The sequence below is a fragment of the Elephas maximus genome, chromosome 20, assembly GCF_024166365.1.
Source record: "Elephas maximus indicus isolate mEleMax1 chromosome 20, mEleMax1 primary haplotype, whole genome shotgun sequence".
NCBI classification, from domain to species: domain Eukaryota; kingdom Metazoa; phylum Chordata; class Mammalia; order Proboscidea; family Elephantidae; genus Elephas; species Elephas maximus.
In genome coordinates, this window is record NC_064838.1 from 38,112,961 (window position 1) to 38,138,540 (window position 25,580).

Genomic DNA, 25,580 nt, shown 5'->3' on the forward strand with positions numbered 1-25,580 from the left:
TCTCTCTTGTACCTTACTTAACAACCTCTTTGCTAGAGCTGGATTTTTTTTTTTTTTTCCTTTGACAGTTCGGATTAAATGCAAAGAGCTTGTCAAGAAAATTGCCATCTATAAAAATCGATTAGCTATCCAACTGCCAGAGAAAATTCTCATCTATGAGTTGTATTCAGATGACTCGTCAGACATGCATTACCGGGTGAAGGAAAAGATTGTCAAGAAGTTTGAGTGCAACCTCCTGGTGGTGTGTGCAGATCACATCATCCTCTGCCAGGTGGGCAGCAATGTGTAGGCGGGTCCAGCTGAATCAGCTCCATGCTCCCCTCAAGGGGAGGGTACCAGGAGGTGGTTTTATAATTGGTCACTAGTGTCTGTTCGTTGCTTTCCTTTTACTGACATCTAGGTGAACCAGAATCTACTAGAAAGCCATGGGCCATAAATGGAGAATACGTTTGTATATTGCAGAGTGTTTTGTTATACTGGGATTAGGTAATTAGATACATTTTAATAATTTAAAACACAAATTGGTGTCTCACAAAATGAAGATCGATTTTTTTTTTTGTAGACATATACACAATAAAACTTAATGGTATCAATTCAAAAATAGTAAAGAAAGTTTTACTTCCTAAGAAGTTTTCTTCCACAGAAAAATTTTTCTCAGCTTTGAGTTTGCTTCCTAGAAAGTATCCAGGTCAATGCTAACAGAAGTTCGGAAAGACTTTGAGAGAAGGCCAGCCTAGCATCTTTCTTGGAAGTAGAGGTAGCTTTTGTCTTACCTAGGCCTATAGGGAAAGAGCCCTGATGGTGCAATGGTTAGGTTCTCTATTGCCAGCCAAAAGGCTGGCAGTTTGAACCCATCCAGCTCCTCTGCGGGAGAAAGACTACAGCCTAGTAAACCTTATGGGGTGGTTCTCCTGTGTTGCATGGAGTCACTATGAGTCGAAATTGACTCGATGGCACCTGACAACAAGGCCTATAAAGAAAAAAACCTTTTGCTGTTGAGACAATTCCGACTCATAGCGACTTTATAGGACAGAATAGAACTGCCCCATAGGGTTTCCAAGAAGTGGCTGGTGGATTCAAACAAGGCCTATAGGGAGTGTTAAAATGGAAGAAATGCTTTGGGAATCACCATAGTGTAAATGCTATTAAAATGTTTCTTTAAAAGTCTAGAACTCAAGCGGCTCAGGGGTGCCCATAGGATAGGTATGGCAAATAGGTATACTTTTAGGTGTCACCTCTGGTCAAGCTGCCTGAAGTTTACGTTGAAGAGCTGAGCTCAGTGGGAGAGACTTTCATGATGCCTTAATGATGTCAATCATGGGGACTAGATGGGGTTAGAGCCCTGAATGTGTAGGTGCGTTCCTCCCTTAGTTACAGGAAGACCTCCTTGGGAGGCCAGGAACATTTACTCTGCTGAATGCCCTTGAAGATCTGGGTTTGCTTTCTAGGAGAAAAGGCTGCAGTGCCTGTCCTTTAGTGGAGTGAAGGAGCGGGAGTGGCAGATGGAGTCTCTCATTCGCTACATCAAGGTGATTGGTGGCCCTCCTGGCAGAGAAGGTCTCTTAGTGGGCTTGAAGAATGGGCAGGTGAGTGCTCCATTGTGTCTCCTGCCAGGTGGATTGCAGACACAGACGTCTACACTAATTATGATCCTGTGGTGTTTTCCTGGGGCAAGAAAAGGGCTGCTTCTCTCCATGGGCACATTGGAGGGCAGCCCAGAGTTTAGTTTTATGAGGAGAGCTTCAGGCCCAAGGGGCAATAACCTTCTGATTCATAACCTGCCCACATCTGGCCAGGCTGACACTGCGGCCTCTGGGCTATACTTAGGGGAGCAGACTAGTGGGGTTAAGGTCACCCAAAAGGTGGGGATTTGTTAGCAATACAGCTTTGGTGGCCGGCTGGAGAGGGAGGCAGAGATAATAACTTAGGTCAGGGCCCTATTAGGAAAATGAATGGATTAGGGCATTGTTGCCCTGCATGTATCTCAGAGAATGCTAGGCCCTCAGGATATCACTCGATGTTATAAGAAAATGGGTCCTTTGGTGTGGCAAATCTAGGTTATATGAAGTTAAACAGATTTCTGTGTGTGCATGTTCTTTTCTCAAAATAAGAAAAGTTCTAAGTGGGCCATGTGGAAATGTGCCAGTGAAAATGTAATTGCATTAGCCTAAGAGCCAAGCTGTCTAGCAGATGGCTTGTGGCTGAGGCTTGTCAGGTCTTTCCTGGGCATGGAAATAATGGAGTCTGAGAGCAGTGGGAGCCACAGAGAAGTGACAGCAGAGGAGGAAGAGCCTGCTTCTCACAATAAGTGATCACTTCCAGCATGATGGCTGAGACCATGGGCTTTGGGGTCAGGGCAACGTGGGTCCATGTTCGTGCTTACCTGTCACTAGCTGTGTGACCCTGGAAAGGCCACTTCACCTCTCTGTGGCCCAGGTTTTACAGATGAGGATAATACCTGTTTCACATGGCTGTCTACTGCAGTCACCAAATGGTAGCTGTCATCCTCCTCATTATTATTCTTTTGCTGGGGTTATACCAGTATTTACCATAGCCTCCTCCTGTGTTAGTCTGTGACTCAGATCTCTGTTAGATGGTGTCCCCTAACCCTGCAGTTTAGGTAATATCATTAGCAAATCCCCAGACCGAGCAGGCATTAAAGTGAGTTTGACGTGTCTTGAGGCCTGCCATTACTTTGGCGACTTCTGATGAACCCCCTTCTTCCTCCTGATGAATCTTTTTCTCTGTGTGGAGCATCTAGTGAGGGTGGTGGGAGTTGTTCTTGACGAACACATGGGAATCCAACAGCCTGGCAGTGGTCCAGGGTCTTGTTGCCATGGTGATGCACACTTTTTTCTCTGAAATTTCGGCAGATCCTGAAGATTTTCGTGGACAATCTTTTTGCTGTCGTCCTGCTCAAGCAGGCCACAGCTGTGCGGTGCCTGGACATGAGCGCCTCCCGCAATAAGCTGGCCGTGGTGGATGAAAACGACACGTGCCTGGTGTATGACATCCACACCAAGGAGCTGCTCTTCCAGGTGAGGTCTGAGAGGGTGCTCAAGAACATGGGACCCCTGATTAGAGCCTCTCCTCAGGCTTTCCAGTCACTGAGGAGATTCTCACGCCCTGCACGCAGACCCCTGGGAGGGACGGTGAAGTGTAGGGGCTGAGCACTGACTCCAGATCAGAGGCCCCCTGTACATCCTGCCCCTCCCACTCACTAGCTAGAGGGCCTGGGCAAGCCTTACTGAACTTTGGAACATGAATGGGCAAGTGACACCTTTCTTACGTGGTTACTGTAAACGGTAAATAAGATCACCTAAGTGAAGCACATTGTAGACTCTCAGAAAATGGGCTAATATGATGGTTTTCTTTTTAAGAATACTGTTCTCGCCTGTTGGGGGCCGCATGCATCTACGGGTGACCTAAGATGCAGTAAGGAAATGGGACTGATTTTATCATCTGAAAGAAGGGAAGGGATGAGGGGAGAAGCCCTCCCTTCTACTGTTTCACAAGGATGTTATGAGTCAGCAAAATATGGAATGCTTCGACCTTTTGGGGCATAGGCATTGTTTAAACATCGTTGGGTCCCGTGTCTGGAGGAAGTGTGTCACTGGAGAAGAATGTCCAGCGGCTCCAGAGCGAGTGACTGCTGGCTTTCTGCTAGACTCAGGCTGCTCTGGGCCTCTTTAGGGCTTTGTAACTAGTCAGAGGTGGTTTGCCTAAAGTAGGTTCCTCCCAAAGCTGGAACCTCTCCTGACTGGCTTCTCTTCAACCACTGCAGAATTCCCCAGTGTTATGGGCAGATTTAGGTCTCCCCATTGTCCTTGGCTGTGGAATCAGAGGGATGGAGGGTGCCTGGAGTAGGGAGGTGCCTCAGTCAACTGGAAGGGGTTACCTGGCTACCCTCTAGCCCAGAGGTGGCTCCCAATTGATAGAAACTCACGCAGATCACTGGGAAGCAGAGTGGTTTAGGGGAAAGAGCACAGACTTGGCCTTCAGATAGACCTGTGCTATAATCCTGCCTTCATCACTTACTTTGTGATCTTGAGCAAGTTAGTGAACCTCTCGGAGTCTCAACTTGCTTATTTCTAAAATGGAATAGTAGTCGCCTCACAGAATTGCTACAGGATTAAATAAGATACCATAGTGCCTTGCTCAGTGCCTGGCACAGAATAGGGTCCTAAATACTGCTTTCCTTCTCTTCTGTCTCCTCCTCCACCCCCACCTGGCAGTAGGTCAGCAGGCCCCCAGCTGTGAATCTGGGTCTGAGCCTAGAAGCTGGTACCAAGTAGGAGGATACGTGTCCTCCCTAGTCCCCCTAATGGCTCAGACATAGGGTAGGGAATAAAATTCTCAGACCTTGTCAGGAGACATGAGCATTCTCAGCTACTCTTTTGCCTACTGGCTTTTTCTCCTCCCCGCTGCCCCTGCCTCTGCAGAGAAAAACAGCTATATTGTTTGGTTTTTTTTTATTATAAAAATAATCCATGCTTATTGTGAAAGAGTCAAACTGGCAGAGAGGTAGGAACGTCTACAGGCCCCTGGGGCTCCAGAGCTGAGCAGAAAAGTCGGGGGGAGAGGGTGCCTCCCAGGGTGACTGTATTTTTACAATGTGTGAATTGTAAATGCAGAGACATTCTATTATTTTCTAATTTTAAAAATAACTCACTGTTCTTTTCCTTATAAAAAACAATAGTTGTTCATGACAAAAAAAAAAAAAATCAGGCAAACAAAAAAATGAAGAAAGTAGAAAGCACCCACAATTCCACCCACCCAGAAACGATCACCGCTAATCCTTTGGGCTATATCCCTGTAAATCTTCTTTTGTGTATAGCTGTGTACATTTTTTCTTTAGCAAAAGTGGGATCCCACTTTACTGATTTTTTTCTACTTATTGCTGTCATTAACTGCTGTCAAATCGGGCCTCCAACTCATGGCGACCCCATATACGACAGAATGAAACGCTGCCCTGTCCTGTGCCATCCCCATTATTGGTTGCATATCAGACTGTTGCAGTCCACAGGGTTTTCACTGGCTGGTTTTCAGAAGTAGAGAGCCAGGCCTTTTTTCCTAGTCTGTCTTGGTTTGGAAGCTCCACTGAAACCTGTTCAGAATCACAGCAACATGTAAGCCTTCACTGACAGACGGGTGGTGACCGCACATGAGGGGCGTTGGCTGGAAATCGAACCTAGGGCTTCAACACGAAGGTGAGAAGTTTACCAGAGAACCAACAATACCCCTCTCTAGGTAGTGGTAATAATGAGATTTTTCAAACATAATACATGCTTATTCAGAAATTCAGACAATACAGAGGAGCTTACATCCGTGCCTCTATCCATTTCTTTCTGATCCTTCTTTCCTCCTTTTCCCTCCATCCCAATGTGAGCACGTTAGGGTGATCCAGTCTTCAGAAAAAGTGCTCGAATGAAATGATGCCAAAGTGCAGGGTGGTCTGACAGGATCTCACCATCCCTGTCCTCTAGGAACCAAATGCCAACAGCGTGGCCTGGAACACCCAGTGTGAGGACATGCTCTGCTTCTCGGGGGGAGGCTACCTCAACATCAAAGCCAGCACCTTCCCCGTACATCAGCAGAAGCTGCAGGGCTTCGTGGTCGGCTACAACGGTTCCAAGATCTTCTGCCTCCATGTCTTCTCCATGTCGGCCGTGGAGGTACCCCAGGTAACCCGGGTGCCTTTTGGCTCTTGCAGGTGGCAGGGCAGACACGGCCTGGAAAGCCTGGCCCCTCACTGGTGTTTTGGGGAAGGGGTAATGAGGAGCGATGGACGAGAGATAAGAGTAGCCGCTAGGATATCATGGGAGGCACTCTGGACTTGGACCTAAACCGTGTGTCACCCTGTGCAACCTGTGTGTCTTTGGATAAATAGCTCAACCTCACTGAGCCTCCATTTCTTTCTGATCTTTCTTTCCTATAAGTGTTTTACTGAGAGTCATGTGTGGGGCAAAGTGGAGTGAGCCAGGAAAACTGGAAGTTTAGCAGGGTATACATACAGGCCCGTGGATGGCAGTAGTGTGTGTGTGGGTGTGTGTGTGAGAGAGAGAAAATGGGTGGGTGTGTGGGCTGCAAAGGGACCCTGGGACTATGTGCACAAGTCACCTGAACTAGGAGGAGGCCAGAACAGAAATGGGGGGCTGGAGTATGGAGCCAAAGATTGATAACTCATTTGTGGCTGGCCTCGTCACTGCTGCCCCCAGCTGCCTGCCTGCCTCACAGGAGAATCGTGTTCATGGTAGAACTGTCATAAAATAGAGGTAAGCTCCAGGAGAAACCTGAGCCCTCAGGATCCCGTCCTCAAGAGAGAATCACTCTGAAATATTTTGGCATATATCCACCCAGACTTTTTATATACATGTGTGTAATATACGCATATATAAAACAAGTATATAATTTTATATACACATTTTTAAACAAAAATGGAATCATACTGTAAATATTGTTTCATGACTTTTATCTAAGTATTGTGATCTATAGATGAAGCCTATAGATTTCTTGTACTAATTTACCAAATGTGGGCCATGAACAAGAAATAGAGACATTTCACCACCTTCCTGCACTGCCATCTTTTCATCTAACCTAACATTTATGTATTGCAGACACATCACTCTATATGAATTGTTGGCCATTAAACTGGTAATCTAAACTAATAATCCGACTTTTTCACTCAGCAATCTGCTAAAAACGTGGTTCCATGTCAATAAACATACTTCTCCAGCATTTTAAAATATTAAGATAATTGTAGATTTACATGCAGTTCTAAGAAATAATACAGAGATCCTGTCCACACTGCGTGGTTTCCTCCAGTGGTAACATTTTGCAAAACAATGTCACAGCCAGGATGCTGACATCGATACAACCACCCATTTTGTTCAGATGGCCCCAGTTTTATTGGTACTTGCGTGTGTGTGTGTTCAGTGCCATACAATTTTATCACCTATGCGGGTTCATGTACCCACCACCGCAGTCAAGAAACTGAGTGCTTCCGACACCAGAGGACCCCCCTGTTGTGTTGCCCTTTCATTACCTGCCCCACCACCCTCCTGCCCTTCCCCCAAACCCAGTGCCGTCGGGTCGATTCCGACTCATAGCGACCCTATAGGACAGAGTAGAACTGCCCCATTGAGTTTCCAAGGAGCACCTGGCGGATTCGAACTGCCAACCCTTTGGTTGGCAGCCATAGCACTTAACCACTATGCCACCAGGGTTTCCGCCTTCCCCCAGCACTGTCTAAGGGCTGCGTTTTATCCCATCACATGGATGTTCCACAGCTCACTCAACCAGCACCTGCTGTTGGATGTTTATGCTGCTTCCACCCTTTTTTGCTATTGTAAATAGTGCTGCAGTGGACAGTCTGTTAGCTACGTTTTTCCATCTGTCCCAAATTAGCTCCTTGGTATAAATTTCCTAGAAGTTGCTGGGCCAAAGGCTATGTACCTTCGAAAAATTTTTAAACATACTTCTAGATTGCCTTTCAGCTGGGTTGTATCAATCTACGTTCCCTCCACATAGTTCATCTTCACTTACTACCCACCCCTGCCCCCATGGCTGCTTGTACAGGGCCAGGCTGGAGTCAGCTTCTTCATGCACACTGATAACGCCCTCGTTACTAATTATGTAAAAGTCCCTCCATCAGTGCCTGACATCGAGCAGTTACTTAAATATGAGTGGGATTCAGATCTAAGAAAAGGGAAAAAGAAAACACCAAGAGAAGGAAGGGAGGTGGGTGGGGAAGGGGGCAAGGACAGCCCCTCCTGGGCTGCTTCCCTGCAGCCCTGTCTGCTCCCATCGCAGCCCCTGTACCACATCCACCAGGAATCCTCTCTCCCTCAGTTGTGCCAAATGGGCTATGCTTATGAAAGTCTTTCTCCCAGGGTTGCCATCCTGACCTCAAAAATAAATGCAGTTTGCTGCTCCCTGACTGGCTGGCCAAGGAGAGCCAAAGGGGCGGCTGGGGCTTCCTGTGCCAGGACCTTGAGCTTCAGTAGCCAAAGCCTCCCTGTGGCCGCACCAAGGCCATCATGCTGACGCAGCAGCGTGGAACTGCCAAGGGTTAGGAAAGCAGCCTCAAGACAAAGGCTATTTCTCTGTCGCCTCTGCCTCCAGCCATCCTGTGGTTTTGGCCTAGAAAGGAGGGAGAAAGCATCAGACCCACTCCTGGGATTTCTGGTTTCCTTTCGAAATCTGCATCATCTTGTGCAAGAACTGATTTCTCTAGGCTGCCAAGTAGGGTAGCAAGCCCTAGCTGGATTTCCTGGTTGCGGGGAGAGGAGGTAGTGACTTCATGTTAGGAAACTAACGGTGAGGTACAAAAGTATAGCACAGGGGCTGTTGGTTCAGTTAGTATTTTTTAAAATTCTTGTGACTCTCACTCTCAACTTCTGCCTCCCAAGCAAGCCCGAGTGTTAACCATTAGTTGTACGCACTACTGATTTGCCTGTCTGAGCCCCCATCCCACCCCTTGGTGCATTTGGCCGTGCTGTTCAGGGGACGGAGCTCTGTCTTGGAATCCTGCCTCTGTTACCTGGCCCAGCTGTGACCTTGAGCAATTCAGCTCACCAATTAGGCCTCACTTCCTTTTCTGTGAAATGGGCCTAGTTTTACCCATCTTTCTGGTGTTATCTGACCCCATTCCTACTATGTATTCCTATTATTACTATAGACAATCATGAAGTAGCAAACGTTACAAAATAAAATGAAGTTGGAACAGAGTGTCCTTTACTAAAGGAGTTTAGAAAGGAAAGAGCATGGTGGATGGTGAGTTTGAGAAGCTTCCAGGAGGTGGTGAAACTTGACCTGACCCTGAGAGGGCTGAAAGAGAGAGGAGCAGGGAGGGAGGAGGCAGAGGTGGGCGTGGGAACAAGCAGGCATGTTTGGGAGCTGGTGAGGAGCTGATGTGAGTGAGTGAGTGGAGGCCGAGATGGATTGGGCTCACTTTTTGCCCAGTGCTTTATCATTTTCAAAGCACCTCTCGTATTTGTCCAAGGTCGCCGTGAGCTGGGCAGGGCATCTAAACAGAAGGTAATACATTTGTCCAAAAGCCACACCGCTCAGATGGGACTGAGCCAGGCCTGGCTTTCCTCTCAGCTGATGCCCAGTCCACACTCTGGTGCCACCCTGAAGGAAGGGAAGGTGGGCTGGGCTGGCGCAGTAGGAGAGAGAAGCACTCGGAAGCACCACATCTTGCTGTCAGAGAGCAAACAGGCTTAAAAGGAAAAAAAAAAAAAAACCCTTCAGTGCTAAAAAACTGGGACAGGAAATTTCAAAGATAAAGGCCCTAAATGGAAAAAACAGCTCCCAGCTCCATATTTGGGAATCATTAGCACAGAGGTACTGGCTGATTGATCCTCACTGCCCAGGAATCCAGGAGAGATGCTGCTTCCTTAAGTCACATTGATTGGCCCAAAACAAGGGCAGGGCCTTTCGTTGTTAAAGATATCCAGGCCCAGCTCTCCTTGCTCACACATGTGCGTGTGTGTACACACACAGACACACACGCACCCCCAAGAGGCAGGAAGGAGCACTGGACCTGGGGTTAGGCTGCTCTGGACTCCATCCTGGACCTTACATTTCCCAGTCCACAGACAAGTCAGTTGCCCTCTCTGAGTATCCGTCTCCTGAGCTATAAATCAGGGAATAACAATACCTACTACACAGGGCTGTTGGGACAGATCCCAGAGCACTTTGTGAACCTAAAAAAGACAAGTTATAAGGAACAATTCACAGGTACTCTCGGTGAGGCAGCCCCATCTGGTAGGAGGGAGTTGGTTCCCACTGTCAAAGGAGAAGACTTGTCTCTAGAGCCTTTGTATGTAACCTGGAGCAAATCACTTAACTTTTGTAGGGCTGATTCCCCCTAAGCAGGACCATTCAGACCCTTCCTCACAGTAACGTGCTCTTCCTTCCACAAGCGTAGCTGAGGGCTTGCTGAGGGAGATGAGGAAAGCCCAGCCGCTGCCTCAAGTTGTTCATAGGCTCGTGGGGAGACAGACATGTAATTGCCACACAGCCTGAGACCTGAGCAAAGGGCAGAGACTCCTTTCCTGGGGATGGGCTTAGGGGTCAAGGAAGACTTTCCAGAAGAGGCCACATTTTAACAGGGCCTTGGAAGCCAAGTCAGTGTTCTCTGGGGGTAAAGAGTGGTAAGGCCTGGAGGTGGGCCTGGAGGTAGGGGAAGGCAGGTGGTGTCAGGAAGGATGCATGGGAAGTGTGTATGGCTGACACCTGTGGCTTGTCTATGAAAGGGGGAGCCAGAATAGAAAGCACGGGAGTGTGGCTGGGTGAGGCTGAGAGTGTACTGTTTAATCAGTGTGGCGTTACTCTGTGAGCATTTGTAATTAAGTCTTTTCACACATGTGGAGCTGGCTGTATATGAATCTGACTTCCCATTGCTCTGAAAACAATCTTTATTCCTTTTGATGTAATTCTGCAGTCTGCTCCAATGTACCAGTACCTGGATCGGAAAATGTTCAAAGAAGCCTACCAGATTGCTTGCTTGGGTGTAACAGACACTGACTGGCGTGACCTGGCCATGGAAGCTTTAGAAGGATTAGAGTTTGAAACAGCAAAGAAGGTAAGCATGAGATGAAATTTGGTCCTTGAAGGGTCCCATCAGGAGTCAGAAGGGTGACGTAGGGAGAGGCAGAAGCATACTGCAGTGGCTTTGGAGTGAGACTGACCTGGGTTCAAGTCTTGGCTTGGCCACTTCTTCACGGTGACCCTGGGCAGGTAACAACCTTTTGAAGGTTGCTATCTTTAAAATGAGGGTGATGATAGGAGCCATCCTCCCAGACTTGTAAGGCTGTAATACAATATTGCGTGAAAAGCCCGACACAGGATAAGCATTTGATACGTTCCAGCCATCACTCTTATTAGCTATCATTTATATAAAGCACCTAGCTAAGAGCCTAGCAGATAATAGGCACTCAATAAATAGTATTTTTATCATTGGCCTAAGCATTAGGCCATTTATTAAACAGTGCCATTTTTCTCAGCACTCTGCTAAGTCCAGTAGAAGGAGATGGCCAGCTATTTGATTCTGAGAGAAATGTAGTCACTTCCCACATACCTTCATCGCAGCATAGGCACGATTCATGAATTTGATTCATGATGTCATTTCCTGGCTTAGTCTATTAAAACTGCAGAAATGGCTGAAAATATTTGACCCCTTTCTGCACCTTAGGAAAAGCTCAGCCATGTTCTGATGTGGGTTTCCATCTAGAACTTGAGGTAGGGGGACGGAAGGAATAGTTTCCAGCCCCACCCTGTCTTCTCCCTTCCCTCTCTATCTTCCCACAGTCAATTAATCAGACACTTACTTTGCCCATGCTGCTGAACTGCTACTCAGGGAGTCTGTGAAGCATGCTTGTGTTAGGTCAGGACTTCAGGCACGAAAGGAGATGGATTGAGACCAGGCTAAGACTCAGAGGCCTGGGTGAGAACCAGTGTATAAGCCACGTGACCGTGGCCTCCCATTTCTAAAGTGTCTCACATGGTGTTATTGGCTTAAACAAGGTGCTTGCAAAAGGGACTTTAAAACTGGAAAGGGTTGTAGAAATGCCTGCCTTTGTATACAAGTAAAAATTATTGCTATATAATCATAATTATCTCTGTTATGGCTTTGAGTCTATTAAGTGTCAGAAACAAGTGGTCATAGAGGAAGGCTTTAAGAATTCAGGGGAGCAGGAAGCATTCCATGGAGGGAGTAGGCCTCTCCTGCCCCACCCAGAAATCCAGGCAGGGCAAAGAATAACAAAGCATTGGGGTGAAATCACAAGTCTCCCTACTAGGTTGTCATTTCCTCAACTGGAGAACTAAATGGCTACCTCATCTTTGTATAACGCTCATTGCCTTGCATGGTGCCTTAGACCTTTTAAGGGCTCTACATTTAACCTGCACCCCCTCAAACGTTCCCTGAGGACTGAAGTGACTGTATTCAAGCTGCAAGATTTCAACCAGAGACTAGGACTTTATCACTGTATTCAAATCTCAAATCCCCAGGCCTTTCTTTTTTCAGCTTTGCCAAGTCACTCTGCAAACAGAGATCTGGACATGGGGGAGGAAGGTGATAGACCAGCCTCTCCACTAGATGGCAGAGGAGAGCTGCTTAGTGCCTGGTCGCTGCCCTGTTCCCACATTTCCCTCTGCTTCCACCCACTGAGGTTCTTCACGAGGCTGGGGCTGCGTGACTGACCACTGTGAGCAACACCCCCCTGACTCTGCAGACTGTGTCTGGGCTGAAGGAACTCGGACGCAGCTTTCTCACGGAGGAATCCTGGAATCCTAGCCCAGCAGAACTAGAAAGAACAGTGGAGAGGCGTCACTAGCTTGACCCTTATTCACAAAGAAGTTAGTGGGAGCCCGGAGGCAAGGGAAGCAGGCTCAAGGCCCACCGCTGGAAAGTCCCAGAGATATGCCTGAGGCCTGGAATGCCCCTTCCCTTTTCCCTTTCTGTCGTTGGCTGGGCAGTCCAGCTTTCTTCTCTCATGCTGCTTTAAGGAAACCCAGATCAGTAAGTTTTGCTTCTTAGACCTTTCACATGTAACACAGGTGCTCTTAGCCCTCCATCCCTTTGCTCATGGGATGCCCATCTTACCCTTTCCAGGAATTCCTCTTCAGGAATACCCAGTTGACAAGTTCCTGGCTTGTGACGCCACATTTCATCCTGCCTCCTGCCTCTGCCTGTGCTCAGACAGTAGTCTGTGTTCTCAAGGGGATGGAGTTCATACTTCTACAGCTCTTAGCTCAGGGGAATTAAGGTCTCTTTTTATCTACCCACCTCCCCTTCTAAAATGTGTGAGCCCCCAAATCGAGCAGAGTAGACAGGGCCTCTTCGTATTCATTTCCAGGTCCCCAGGCCCTGGCAGGGTGCCTGACTCTGTGGAATGAAATGATGGAGTCACAATGTGGTAAGCTATGAGCCAGCCCAAGGCTGATGACTTGCTCATTTCCCCAGGCCTTTTCAGGTTGGAGGGTGTCATGCAGCAAAGTAGAGGCTGCAAGTGGCCTGGGTGGTCTTCAGCACTTTAAATTCTAAGGGCTTCTAGCGTTGCCTCCTCTGGACGCATGCCAGCCTGATTCAAATGGGAACATTTAAAGAAGCGCAGGTGGATAGAAATGTGGCAGCATAGCCTGTCTTGGGGGGCCGTGCTCCTCTAAACCCCTTTCAGAATCCGTAAGAAGGAAAGGAGGCTCAGCTAACATCGATCTGCCGGAGAGGCTGCCTAAAAACTTCTAGCAGCCCATCGGTTACAGTCCCTGGCTTTAGGAGTCCAAGGCACGGGCTGAACTTTTAGGATTTACATAAGAATTTGCCTTCCAGGGACTCAGAGTGATTCATTCCCTGACTCCCCCCTCTTCCCAGAGCCCCTCTCTATTCCTTTTCACCTTTCTTCTCCTCCCCAACTGTATGAGCCCTGGGTGCCCCTTGTTTATTGCACTCCCTACCCTCTCCAGTAAGCATAGCTGTCTCCTGCTTTCCAAGTCACCTAGGAAGCTTGCAGCCTCTGAGTTGGCTTCCATCTGGAACCTGTGGCGGGGTGGGGTGGGAGGGGAGGAAGGAATGATTTCCAGCCCCGTCCTCCCTCCTCTCTTCTCTTACATTTCATCCATTCAGTGTGTCAGACAGGCTCATTTTTTCCTGTTGAATAGAGGCTCTCCCAGGCAGGCGTCATCACAGAGTGCACTTATCATAGTTTTGTTTTACCTCATCCCAAAGTCATTGATCCAGGCAGGACTTCTTTGCTGTTTTTTTAATAGGCTAATCCCAGGGATAAAGCGTTGTCTCATGGGGTGGTGTAACCCACGTGAATATGTGATGATTAATCAATGCTTGCCTTTTTTCCCGTCCTTACTGGCTCACTCTCTAAAGCTTGACTCCCCGCCCCAGCCAATCACCCCCTTTTGAAGCCCAGAAGGCAGCTGATTTTATTCTTCATTTCTTCCCTTGTAGGCTTTCACCAGAGTACAAGACCTCCGATACTTAGAGCTCATCAACAGCATCGAGGTAAAGGATGAACTAAGGGTTCTTCCTTCTCAGGGAAGCACAGACTCAGGGCCAGCAGGTGCCAGCAGCACTTCTAGCAGCGAGAGCCCCAGGACACGTGGACAGAGCCTGCTGGGGCCCCAGGGGCAGAGTGGCCACATGGCAGGGACAGTGCACTGTGGTGGGCAGGGCTGGGCAGCACCACGTGGACACCTGATCTCTCTGAGCTTGGGATAACGGGGCCTTCCTCGCAGGGTTGCTGTGAGGATTAAGTAGACTCAAAATAGCAGGTCTTCATCCCTGTGGTGGCTTTTAGCCGGTTCCCATTCTCTGTTGTTTGCCATAGAGTCGATTCTGACTCATAGCAAACCGATAGGACAGAGTACAACTGCCCCGTGGGGTTTCCTAGGCTGAAATCTTTACGGGAGCAGATCACCTGGTCTTTTCTCTGAGGAGCAGCTGATGGGTTTGAACTTCCAGCCTTTTGGTTAGCAGCCGAGCACTTCTGCGATAATCTGCTGGTATCAGAGGCGCTGCCAAGCCGCACATGATCTATACCTCATCCCCACCAAGGGGACTTGGAGGAGGGAGGCATGCTGCAGCCCTGCCCATCCAGCCCTGCCACTCCTAGCTGAGCAGCCGGCCTCATCAGGCAAACCAGATAGGGCTGGGATGGGCTAAAGAAGCTGGTCAGTCAGCCTGGTGATGATGGGCCACATTCTGAATGTGTGTGTCTCGTGCTATCGAGTTGTCTGTAAAAAGGCATCCATATTTTCTCTCCTGCACAGATTTATTGTGAGGTTATGGGAATGTGAGATACATTTGAATTCCCATATGGAAGCAGTGAGGAAATCAGCAAAATGTCTTGTCCCTTCAGTTCCATTCGGCATAATAAACATTTGCTGTGAGCCAAGCCCCATGCCAAGCACAGTGGAGAAAGAGAGGAGGAGAGAGGCCTGCAGGAGCTCACAGCCTGCTCAGCCTAATCGTACTTGCCATTCACTGAGTGCCTGCCCTGTGCCCTGTGCTTGATCCATGTGTGCATTATCTGCAGCACTCAGTGTACATTACCTTCTATCCTTACAACTCAATGCTGCTGTTAGTATTTATCCCTCTTGTATAGATGAGGAAACTTAAGGCCCAAAGGGACTGTGTCACCTCCTCAAGGGCCTATCACCAAAAGCTCAGTTGGAATTCAAACCCAGTTCCGTGTGTTTCCCAGGCTCCTCCTTTGCCCTACACCAGGTTACCCATCTAAAGAAGCTGTCCCTGGTGCGCCCTCCCCATCCACGGCACACCCAGCTCATTATGAAGAGGGTCTGTTCTGCTGCCTGCTTGACGTGGTCCAGGGTTGGTGCTGAGCCATCTGTCTGCAGTGCCCAGTGCTGCTAATTATCAGTGGCTTTCATTTGTGAACCAACTGGCCAGGACCTAGGGGTCTTCATCTGAAGCCCTGGAATCTAATTTTTCTCTATGCAAAAGATAACAAAGCTCTGAGAGGGTCAGTGCTTATCATTTATCATGTCTTACTGAGTTTAAAATGTCTGCCTCTTCTAATGTGCTGTGAACTGGGGAGTCAGTTGAAATAAACTAAGAATTGTCTCTTGAAAAAGCTTAAATTGGGTTTGATTAAGGATTACTTTGGGCTCCTCTGAGGCCTTAGTTGCTTGCTTCTGGGTCTTCAGCATTAATTCCAGAGAAATGAGGTTCCTTACTGGTTCCTTTTGGGTAGGTGAGATATGACTGTACGTACAACGAGGAAAATCTGCCCCTATTGGTGTGTACAAACTGAGTGTGCATAAGTCACTTTATGGATAATGGCAATATTCTGTGGCCTAGAATGGCTATGGCCTAAATCTTTTGCCTAGTGAAACCTATGTCTTTATCTTGTTACAAGGTTTTAATTTATTTCCTACTGTTAGGATTTAGTTTGACTGATTAGCCCAAACTATGCACAGGGTTGGGTTTTTTTTTTTTTTTTCTTTTTTAAATTATTTGTCAGTGAGGAAGCATGTTGCCTCCAGCTGTTAAAACTTTCACCAGCTTGTCTAGGAGTTTGATTCAATGTCTCATCTTCCTCTACTGTGATATACTTGCTAGAAAACAGCAAAAGGAATCTGCTGGGAATGAGAGCTTGGATGCTATTGAGTGTTTACAAATACTTGAACTATAGACTAATGAATGTTCCCTAACACAGGAGGAAGGAGTGTGGCAGATTACTTCTCTTCGTCCTCGGCACTGCTAAGCATCTGTGTGTGTGTATGTGTGTGTGCGTGCACGTACATATATCTAGGGGACAGTGTGTATAAAGTAGGAGCTCCTGCATGGTACAAGCAAATAGTGCTTGATTACTAACCAAAAGGCACCACAGAAGAAAGGCCTGGCAATCTGCTTCCAAAAGGTCTTAAAAACCCTGTGGAGCAGTTCTACTCTAGGCAATACATGAGGTGGCCATGAGTTGGAATCGACTTGATGGCAACTGGTACATAAAGTGTATACCTGGCACCTGGTGGATGCTCAGTACATGTTATTTCTTACCTTCTTTCTAGACACAGCAACATAGTAAGACTTCTTGTCCTGTTGTCTCGGTCCCCTTCTCAGGCAGAAACCCTAAACTTTCTCTTTGTCCGCCATCATCATGGACTACAAGTTGCCAAGCCAAGCCTGGGGATTTCGTGGGTCTTGGAGCTTAGGTGCCTCCAGTAGGTGGGAGCTCACACCATCCTAACTTCCCCCATTGTTGCCTTGAAAGAAAATACAGGAAAACAACCCTGAAGAATTTCCATTAAACAAACAAAGGTCTGCATCTTTGTGATCTTTTTTGATCTTCACTTGTCTGAAAAAAAATCCGTTTTTATTTTTGAGTGTTCCTACCAGACACCTAGGTGAGAGACACAACAGCCCAGGAGCCAAGGATAGGTTCCAGTAGGAAGGCCCAGGGGCTTAACTGGAAATAGCAACATGTAACCTTTGTAAGGGCTGCTTCCTACCCATGGCTGCAGAAGCCATTTCCTGTGCTTCTAATTTTTCCAGGAGAGGAAGAAGCGGGGAGAGACCAACAATGACCTGTTTCTGGCAGATGTGTTTGCCTACCAGGGGAAGTTTCACGAAGCTGCCAAATTGTACAAGAGGAGTGGGCACGAAAACCTTGCACTTGACATGTACACCGACCTCCGCATGTTTGAATACGCCAAGGTAATCCACCCACATCCGAGGCCCCAGCTGTCACTTGGAACCCACTAGAGTTTTGACACTGTGGTGTCCAAGTTGTTTGCCCTAAGAAGTGGTACAGACAGAAAATAGCAACAGCTTCAGAAAGCATGTGGGCAAATTGGTAAACAGAGGGACTATCCATGGCTACTGGGCAAAACTTACCTAAAGCTGCCCTCTAAGGCTGACATCAAAGGGACAGTATGACAGCTCAGGCCTCCATCAGCAACAGAGCTGGATAGGCTGGGAGTCTGAGCCAGCATAATCCCTTGAGAGCGTTCAGAGAACAGGGCAAATTCTCCCACAAATTTTCTCAAACCTTTATGGGGAGCCACCAAGAATCAGTGTCCTCAGGCCTGAGCTAGTCTTACCAGCCATGTGGTTCACCCCAGCCAAGGTTTCCTAAGTGCCTGCTCTCTGGGATGCCATGACAGCCCCTATCCTCGAGTGCACGTCACACCACTGTGGCAGGCATAGAGTGGCTCCACATATACCCAGGTGGGTGGCGGTGGGGATCCCGTTTTGGATGTGGAGGCCCTCATTAAAGCTAGTCCCCAGTAGATGTGGGCCTTTAAAGGGATGTGTGGCAGACGCTCTTCCTGGGTCAGCCTCCTAAAGGCTTTGGAGAGAATGAGTCCTACTAAGCGGCCCAGACCAGTCGGGACATTTGCAGCTCAGCCTAATTCGAGGGTAAAAGAGCCTTGGGCCCATCAAGCAATGAGGCTCTTCCTCTAGGAGGTACCTTTGTTAAACGGCCTTTCCCGGTAGTGTCAGAAGAGGCTCTCAGAAATGTTGTTAAGTGAGTCATCAGCCACAATCAATTAGTGGCTATTAATGGTAGTTATCTATCTCTCGAGCCCAAGATGGAAAATATTCCCCCATTTCTTTCTGCTTTTCTGTTCTTGAACATGGCTATGCTCTTTTATTGTCCACCACCTATTAGCTCCTTAGACTGTAAGTTGTAGTTCAGGTTCCTGTAATGTAGCTTCAGGAGTCATTGTTCATCGGTACCTAAGGAGCACCTGTGCCGCTAGCCTGTCTCTTTGCCTTAGTGCTTCCTTCTCTCCCGCCTCAGACCCAAGGTGCCTCATGTTTTCTTCACTTTTTCCTCCTCAACTTTATTCCTTCGCCACAGACACATACAAGATTTAGTAATATATTGATACTGTGAACACCAAGTCAGTGCTTCTCTCTTTCTGAGGGAGAACAAAATTTTAACTGAGGATAAAACCTTAAGCTAAAGGATTGAATTCCTAGAGGTAGAATCAAAGCATCAGGAACAACTGGGCATTGGACAGACGGCCCTTCATGGAGCCCCGAAGCCTCTTCACCAAGCAGGCAGCTGTGGCTTGGTAGAAAACGCCTTGTCATCCAGAGACCCGGCACGAGTCCTAGTCCTTCCTGGAGGGTGACCTGAGGAAAGCCTACACACGCTGTGGAGCCTGCATCCCCCCCTAAGAGGGTAACACGCCTACCGCTCAGTTTAGCTCTGAGAAATGCAGAAAATAACGTATGGGAAAGCCTTTTATAAATACCAAGCTGTACGGAGGTTAGGAAAATGAGAGGGCCAAGCATGACCGTGGAGTGGGCATCCCTCAGGCCATTCCCTAGCCAGCCTGTCCCTTGCCCTGCACTGAGCCCTTCTGTGCATTTCCACTGGGCTCTGTGCGCCACAGTCTTCTACCCAGAAATACAGCCATTTACACACTCCATCTGGTCTGTCTCTGTGAAGGTAAATACTCTGGGTGTTGTTTTTGGTTTTAGTTTTTGATCACAATTCCAAGCAGGTTGGTTGCATTTCAGTGACACCCCCCGCCCCCCACCCAATAGTCTGAATTTGAGAAAATGTGTATATACACATTATGTTTTGGGGGGGAGGGGGGAGAAATACAGTGCTTATTAACATGGCATGTTTTTGTTTACTTGAAAATTGCTTCCCAAGATTCAATCTGGTTTTCGGAAAATTTTTAAATTACATTCCCACGTACAAATAAATTGTATGCTTTCCGGATAAGTGACATGTTTATATGGTGATAAAGGGAATTATAATGCTCTTAACTCTTATGTAGTACATCCTTATCAAAATCACCAAGCATGGGAACACTGTTTAGTCTCATTCATCACTCAGCACAGCCTCTTTCTGTCCACTCCAAGACAAAGTCTTTGCCATGGCCCCAGATAACGTGTAAATTAGCTTCATGGAACCAAAAAGCCTTTGAAAACCCAGTTTGTTGAGCCTTGAAGGAACCACTTAGACTCGGCTTCCATGAAGTCAGCCCTCCCTGAGCTCCTGGCAGAGAAGCCCCTCCAGCCTGTGAGCCATGTGCCTGGCTGGCTTTTTCTGGTGATCGACCCTCATTTACAGCTCTCTCTTAGCCTCTGACCCTTTTCAGTGTAGTCACCCCAAGTCTCCTGAGCACTCCCTGAAGTCCCTTTGAAGGACATTTCTATTCTTTTATGATGCCTTTTCCCCCAGCTGATTAACCTCATTTAACCAACCAGGTTAGCAGAGTTGCCAGCTTTGTACTGATACAAAGGATGTACATCGTTGTAGCTGCCAAGAGTAAAAGAAGTGGCCATAATGGTCCAAATCGGGTGTTTTCAGATAGTTGATGGCTGCTTTCCAAGCCTCGAGCCCTGGTTGTCCGGTGGTTAAGAGCACAGCTGTTAACCAAAAGGTCAGCAGTTGGAATTCACCAGCCACTCCTTGGAAACTTTATGGGGCAGTTCTGTTCTGTCCTATAGGGTCACTATGAGTCGGAATTGACTCGACAGCAACTGGTTCCCTTTGTGAACTCCAGAGGGACCCAAAGGTCGCCTCAGGGGGCTTATCTTTTATTGGGTCCCCAGCACCAGGGTAAACTATGCCCCTCCCTCCCCTTTTTAAAGCATTTGATTGTCTTACCCCAATCCAGTCTGTTATTTTAGGGGCTACACAATTACCCTGAAAGCAAATGGGAGGGAAAAAAAAGGAGCTAATTGTTCCAGTGGGTCTTTAGCAAGCGTTAGCGGTACTTTCCTGACAAATGAGTGCTAATCAGGGGAGATGGAGTGCTTTCTCTCTGCTTCGCAAGGCTGACACCAGAGCACTCTCTGAAGGTACATTATTCGTAAGACAAACCGCTTCTTGCTGGTAATGCAGATCTGGCCTCCAAGCACTCTCAAGCTCCCTTTTCGAGAAGCCACACCTTGAAAAATGTCAACACCAGTGCTGCTTCAACTCTGGCAAGCTCCCACGTACATATTCTGAGTAACTGTATCCTGAAAAGAGGTGACTTTCTGAGATTGTCTTCTCACACCTTCCAGGGCCAACCCAGGGAAGCTGGGCATGGCCTTCGGAGGCACCTGTGTGATGGAGACAACAGAGGCGCCTGCAGTCCAGCTTCCTGAGCCTCCAGATCCAGGCCTTTCTCCTTCCTGTGCTCTCTGGAGGGCACCCCTCTCACCTCAGGCCCCCCATGGCCTCCTGCTTGCCCCATAGTTGCATCAGTCCCCACCCCTGCAGATCTGATCTTGGGACAGGATTGGACACCATTCATCTGGAAAGTACTTGACCAAAACCATTTCTGCTCCTTATCTGTCCTAGGCACGTATCTGGGGGCAAGGCCGATGGGATGACTCCCTAATTTCAGGCAACAGCCCATTTCAGAGAACAGATGAGAAGACTACTTTGAGTGTGGTGGTGGGAATGGGGGGCACAGAGAGGCTTTGCTGCAACTCTTTAAATCATTTGTTTACGTTTAGGGGACCATGTTCACAGCCTCACTGAGGCATGTGGTATCATCCATGTGATAGGAATAAAGATTATAGGTCTGTGTATTTGAAATTGGACCGACCAGATATACAGTCACTATATAGGGATAGTCACATGTATCTCAAACTGTATTTGAGAGAGACAGAGTAACCTGATCATACACTATGCACGTTGCAGAATTTGTGCAGTGCTCCAGAGACTCCAGAAAGTGTTGTTTAGCTGCAGAAAAATGTTCATTAGTGGAAAGGGAAGGCAACATTGAGAGCCATAGTCCTTGACACCATCCAGTGTCTTTGTACCCAAAGGAACACCTCTGGGAAAGCCCCTGCGCCTCCTCCCTGACACCTGGGACTGCCTCCCAACCCCTGCACAGGGATGGGCCCCAGCCTGTATCCGGATCGCCGCTTCAGACAAATGCAACCCTTCCTTGCTCCAGCTTTCAGCAGTCTGACGTAATGCTGGCAGCGGGAAGTCCTAATCCGGAGTGTTTTTGTTTGTTGTGCTTCCTCAGGATTTCCTTGGATCTGAAGACCCCAAAGAAACAAAGATGCTAATCACCAAACAGGCTGACTGGGCCAGAAATATCAACGAGCCCAAAGCCGCCGTGGAGATGTACGTCTCAGCAGGGGAGCACGCCAAGGCTATTGAGATCAGCGGCGACCACGGCTGGGTGGACACGTAGGTCTCCAGTCCTGCCCTAAGAGGCACTTGGCAGCATGTTGTGCCATGTTAGCTCTCGGCTTTGACTGACAAGGGAAAAAATAGTGTTTCTCTGAATATCTAAACCAAATGTGCTAAGACCAGGTTCCTTGGGAGACACAGAGATTGAATAATGTGGTCGCTATCTTTGAGAAGCTTACTGAGCCCCTGGGGAAAGCGTAGCGGGGAATGAAGGGGAGGCCATGACATCGCTGAGCCCCTACTGTGAGCGTGGCACAGCCAACTAGTAGGCTTTCGGTCCTCCCCCGTCCTGAGGATCCATGGAGGAGACCAAGGCTCAAATAGCAAGCCATCTGCAAAGGGCCAGACATTTGGGAAGTAGTGGAGCTGAGCTTCAAACTCAAATATGGCTGGTTTCCATGCCCATGATGTGTGTTCATGGTAGAAACTAAAAAGAAAAAGAAAGTTCTAGGCACGTAAGGGAAGGAAACATGCATTCTCAAGGGAGGAACTATGGATGTCGTCTCATAGGAGTAGTCTTTATATGACGGTTTTGAAGAATCTCAACAGACAGAGGTGGTACGAAGGGGAAGGAGGTGCAGGCAGGAAGAGCAGTCTGAGGGAGAGAATCTGCAGTGACTGAGATGAAAGGGGCATGGGGCAAGGGGTGGGCAGAGGAAGGCTGGCCAGATCCGGGAGGGCCCCAAATGCCAAACAGAAGAGTTCATATCTGTCAGTAGGTACTGAGGACCCAAGGGAGGCCTTGGTCAGTGGTGTGCTGTTGGAAGACCACAGGGGCAGGAGAGGAAAAAGTAGAGGACAGGGGACCAGATACATGGCCAGTGCAGTAGACCAGGGGAAATGTCGCTGCTGAGGGGATGAGAGAGACCTGGAGGAGCTGGAGCCCACAGGACCAGAGAGGAGGCAGCATCTGGTTGGGTGGGGAGTTGAAGTCTGATTGTGCACTTAGCCTGAAGGGTTGGAAATACCACTTGTCTAGACCGATAAAGAGAGGAAGAGGCGCGAGCTGGGGGTCGGCTGCACAAAGAGACTCTTGAGAGCTTCAGACCCCGGGGTAAAGGTTTTGTCCTCTCACAGCCAAGGAAAGTGGCTGCAGCTGGTGAAGGAGAGAGGGCAAGGGGGCTCCTGAGGCTGGGCCCAGTCTGAGCCCCAAAGGCTGCCAGTCATTCTGGAAGCAACATCGAGGTCTACAAGGTGTCTGTGGCAGAGGCAGGACTTGGGGAGGGCAGAGAGGGGATGGTTCATAATGATAGTTGCCACCTGTTCTCCTCACAAAGGGGCCTCAGAGGGTGACCTGTTCCATCCTTCTCTTGTCCAAGAGTAGTTTCTGAAAGACAGAGGCACAGATTTGCCCCCAGTAGTATGCTTTTTGTAAAAGGTGTGGTGGGAGAAAGCCAGGCAGATTTAGAGCCCCTCTCTCCTCTCCAGTTTTTCCTGTCACTTTCATTTGCAAGTGATACTTACCAGGTTGCCCTGGAGGTACTTAACTAGTGAAGCATTTTCTGTCCCTTTCAAAGTCTGATTGTCAAAGGTGCCCCTATAGGGACATTCGGTTTGATTTGCGGGTGGGCGCGTTAAGGGGCTGCCTGTACTACCTTTCCCTAAAAAACATGTCCTTTACCAACTGGGAGTGTTATTTTTAGATGCTTTTATTATTTTAAGTAGAGATTGACAGGCCTCCCTGAGCTTGCCTGTCTCTGGAACAGAGGATCTGTTACAGCTGCTTCCCCTTCCCTTCTCTCAAACAGCAGCCTGGGGAGAACCCCTTTCCCTGGAAGTGCTGGCTTACCCCAGACCCAACCCGACCCGAAGGGACAAGCATGTTCCACCCCACCCCCTAGGGGAAGAGGTAGCATTCGGTGACCACTGTGGCCCCTTGCTGGTGGTAAGCACCTGGCACATAAGGGAGGAGATACACGTGAGGAGATACAGCCTGGCATTCCCCATAGGCCCATCTTCAGAGCTCAGCACACGCCCAGACATCCTTTCCTGCCTCTCCTGTGGAGGTCCTGTCCCTGGAGAACACGTTAGCCGAGGTCCTGTCCCTGGAGAACACGTTAGCCTCGCCTCCACTTTCCTATGAGGGTTCCTGAAATGGGGGTGGGAAGAGCACTCTGCCACTTCCTGGCTTCACCTGACACCCTAAGATGGGAATAGTAGAGCCACCTCTTAACGTTTTGAAGATGAATTGAGATCACACATGTGACAGCTCCTGGCGCCATGCTTGGTACCTGGCAGGTGATCAGTAGACTGGTGTCTCTCCCCAGGCCCTGTGACGTGTGGGAGATGTGGTGTCCTGGATCAGGCAGCCCTCTTGGTCCCCACGCAGGTTTCTGGAGTGGGTATTCACTCATTTAATAGCCATCGTAGAGCACCCCCAGGGGCTGTGCACTGTGCTGAGCACCGCGGGGGCAGGGGCGGGGAGGGTAGCCAAGCTAATCAGACACAGAGCCTGCCCTCCAGGAGACGCCAAAGCCCACGCCACTCCCTTCCATCAGGCTCCCCTCTGCCTCTCCAGGTTGATCGACATTGCCCGCAAGCTGGACAAGGCTGAGCGGGAGCCCCTGCTGATGTGTGCACAGTACTTTAAGAAGCTCGATAATCCCGGCTATGCTGCCGAGACCTACCTGAAGATTGGCGATCTGAAGTCCTTGGTTCAGCTGCATGTGGAGACACAGCGCTGGGATGAGGTGAGGGGAGAGTGCTCCTCGTGGATTAGGGGTCTGCCAGAGCCCTGGGATGCAGGCAGGTGGGTGCAAGGGACCTTTGGGTTTGGATGGTGAGCAGCTGTAGTCATCATGGGAATGAACATTGGCCTGGCAGTAAGGAGACAAATTCTCAGAGCCAGAGTATCTTGGAGGGTCTTTCCAGTCCCAGTATCCATTTGTTTGTTCATTTGTTCATTCAGGAAATCTTTATTGGTTGCCCGCCCTGTGCCAGGCCCTAGGCATGGGAGAGTTAACACGGCAGTGGGTCCGAGCTGCCTCAGAGCAGCACCATAGGCTCGCACGCATCTCTGACATGGAGATGCACCTATGTGACATTTAAAATCCGCTGGGTGGCATTTTGGCAGAAAAAGCCACCTAGACTTTCCAGGTAAGGAGCTGCTAGAGGCATCGCAGGGGCCAGCTCTTCAGCTCCCTCCTGCCCACTCACCTTGACTCCTCTGGTGTGAGGGGTGGTTGAGAAGAAGCAGCCTCGCCAGCTGGAAAGATGGCAGGCGTCTCTGGCAGAGGCAGCAAGTGTGCCACTGCCTCTGGTCTGACTTCCAGCCTCAAGCTCACTGGCTTCCTGTTTTCTGGAGGGCAGTCCATCACAGCTGAGGATTAGAGGCTGCATTGCAGCAACCCCCGCCCCTGGTCTGTTTTACTGAGGGACCAGCGAGACCCTCTCTGGGTAAGAGCTGTCTGACTTGTCTGCCCTCTGAGTGGCTCCATTTGGTGAGATGACAAGGTCACTGGTGAGAAAAGATGGGGCCAGTGACAGAGGAAATAATGGCTTTCTCAAGATAAATTTATCAGAAGGAGACTTTTCAAGCAGCATAAATTAAAGCATCTTGGAAGTGCTCGGTCCTTTGCTGTGCATCAGGACGACTTTTTCCCAGTCGCCATGTGCAGTTTTCCCTTCGACTCATTTTCTGGTTCTCCTGATCCTGTTTCTGTAAACTGAGGAGAGGCCTGACAGGTGGTTCTGCGGCTGGGTTAAAGCAGCAACTGTGTCCCGCCTGCGCTGCACCAAGTCCACCGTCATCTTTGACAGCTAATAAGCAGTGATGATAATGTCAATTCTGTTTCCTTAGGTGTCACCTGCAATTAAAAGAAATCTGCTTGCAGCTCTACAGGAGCCCACGCAAACCCTCAAAATAAAATGTTTCCGATTCTGCGCAGCTTCTGTGGTCCAGAAACAGACTGTGTTGTTATTGAATCCAGTTGC

General features: G+C 48.7%; 1 protein-coding gene across 5 annotated transcripts in view; it reads left to right on the forward strand.

Moving 5' to 3' along the window:
- Positions 1-25,580, forward strand: part of IFT122 (intraflagellar transport 122) — a 69,566-nt gene that overhangs the window by 29,080 nt on the left and 14,906 nt on the right. For all 5 annotated transcript variants that reach the window (XM_049862415.1, XM_049862417.1, XM_049862418.1 and 2 more), the window contains 9 exons: positions 69-271; positions 1,449-1,586; positions 2,874-3,038; positions 5,487-5,684; positions 10,451-10,591; positions 13,970-14,023; positions 17,036-17,197; positions 21,478-21,644; positions 24,166-24,337. In XM_049862415.1, the coding sequence (XP_049718372.1) occupies positions 69-271; positions 1,449-1,586; positions 2,874-3,038; positions 5,487-5,684; positions 10,451-10,591; positions 13,970-14,023; positions 17,036-17,197; positions 21,478-21,644; positions 24,166-24,337 (1,400 nt within the window). The remainder of the gene's footprint in view (positions 1-68; positions 272-1,448; positions 1,587-2,873; positions 3,039-5,486; positions 5,685-10,450; positions 10,592-13,969; positions 14,024-17,035; positions 17,198-21,477; positions 21,645-24,165; positions 24,338-25,580) is intronic.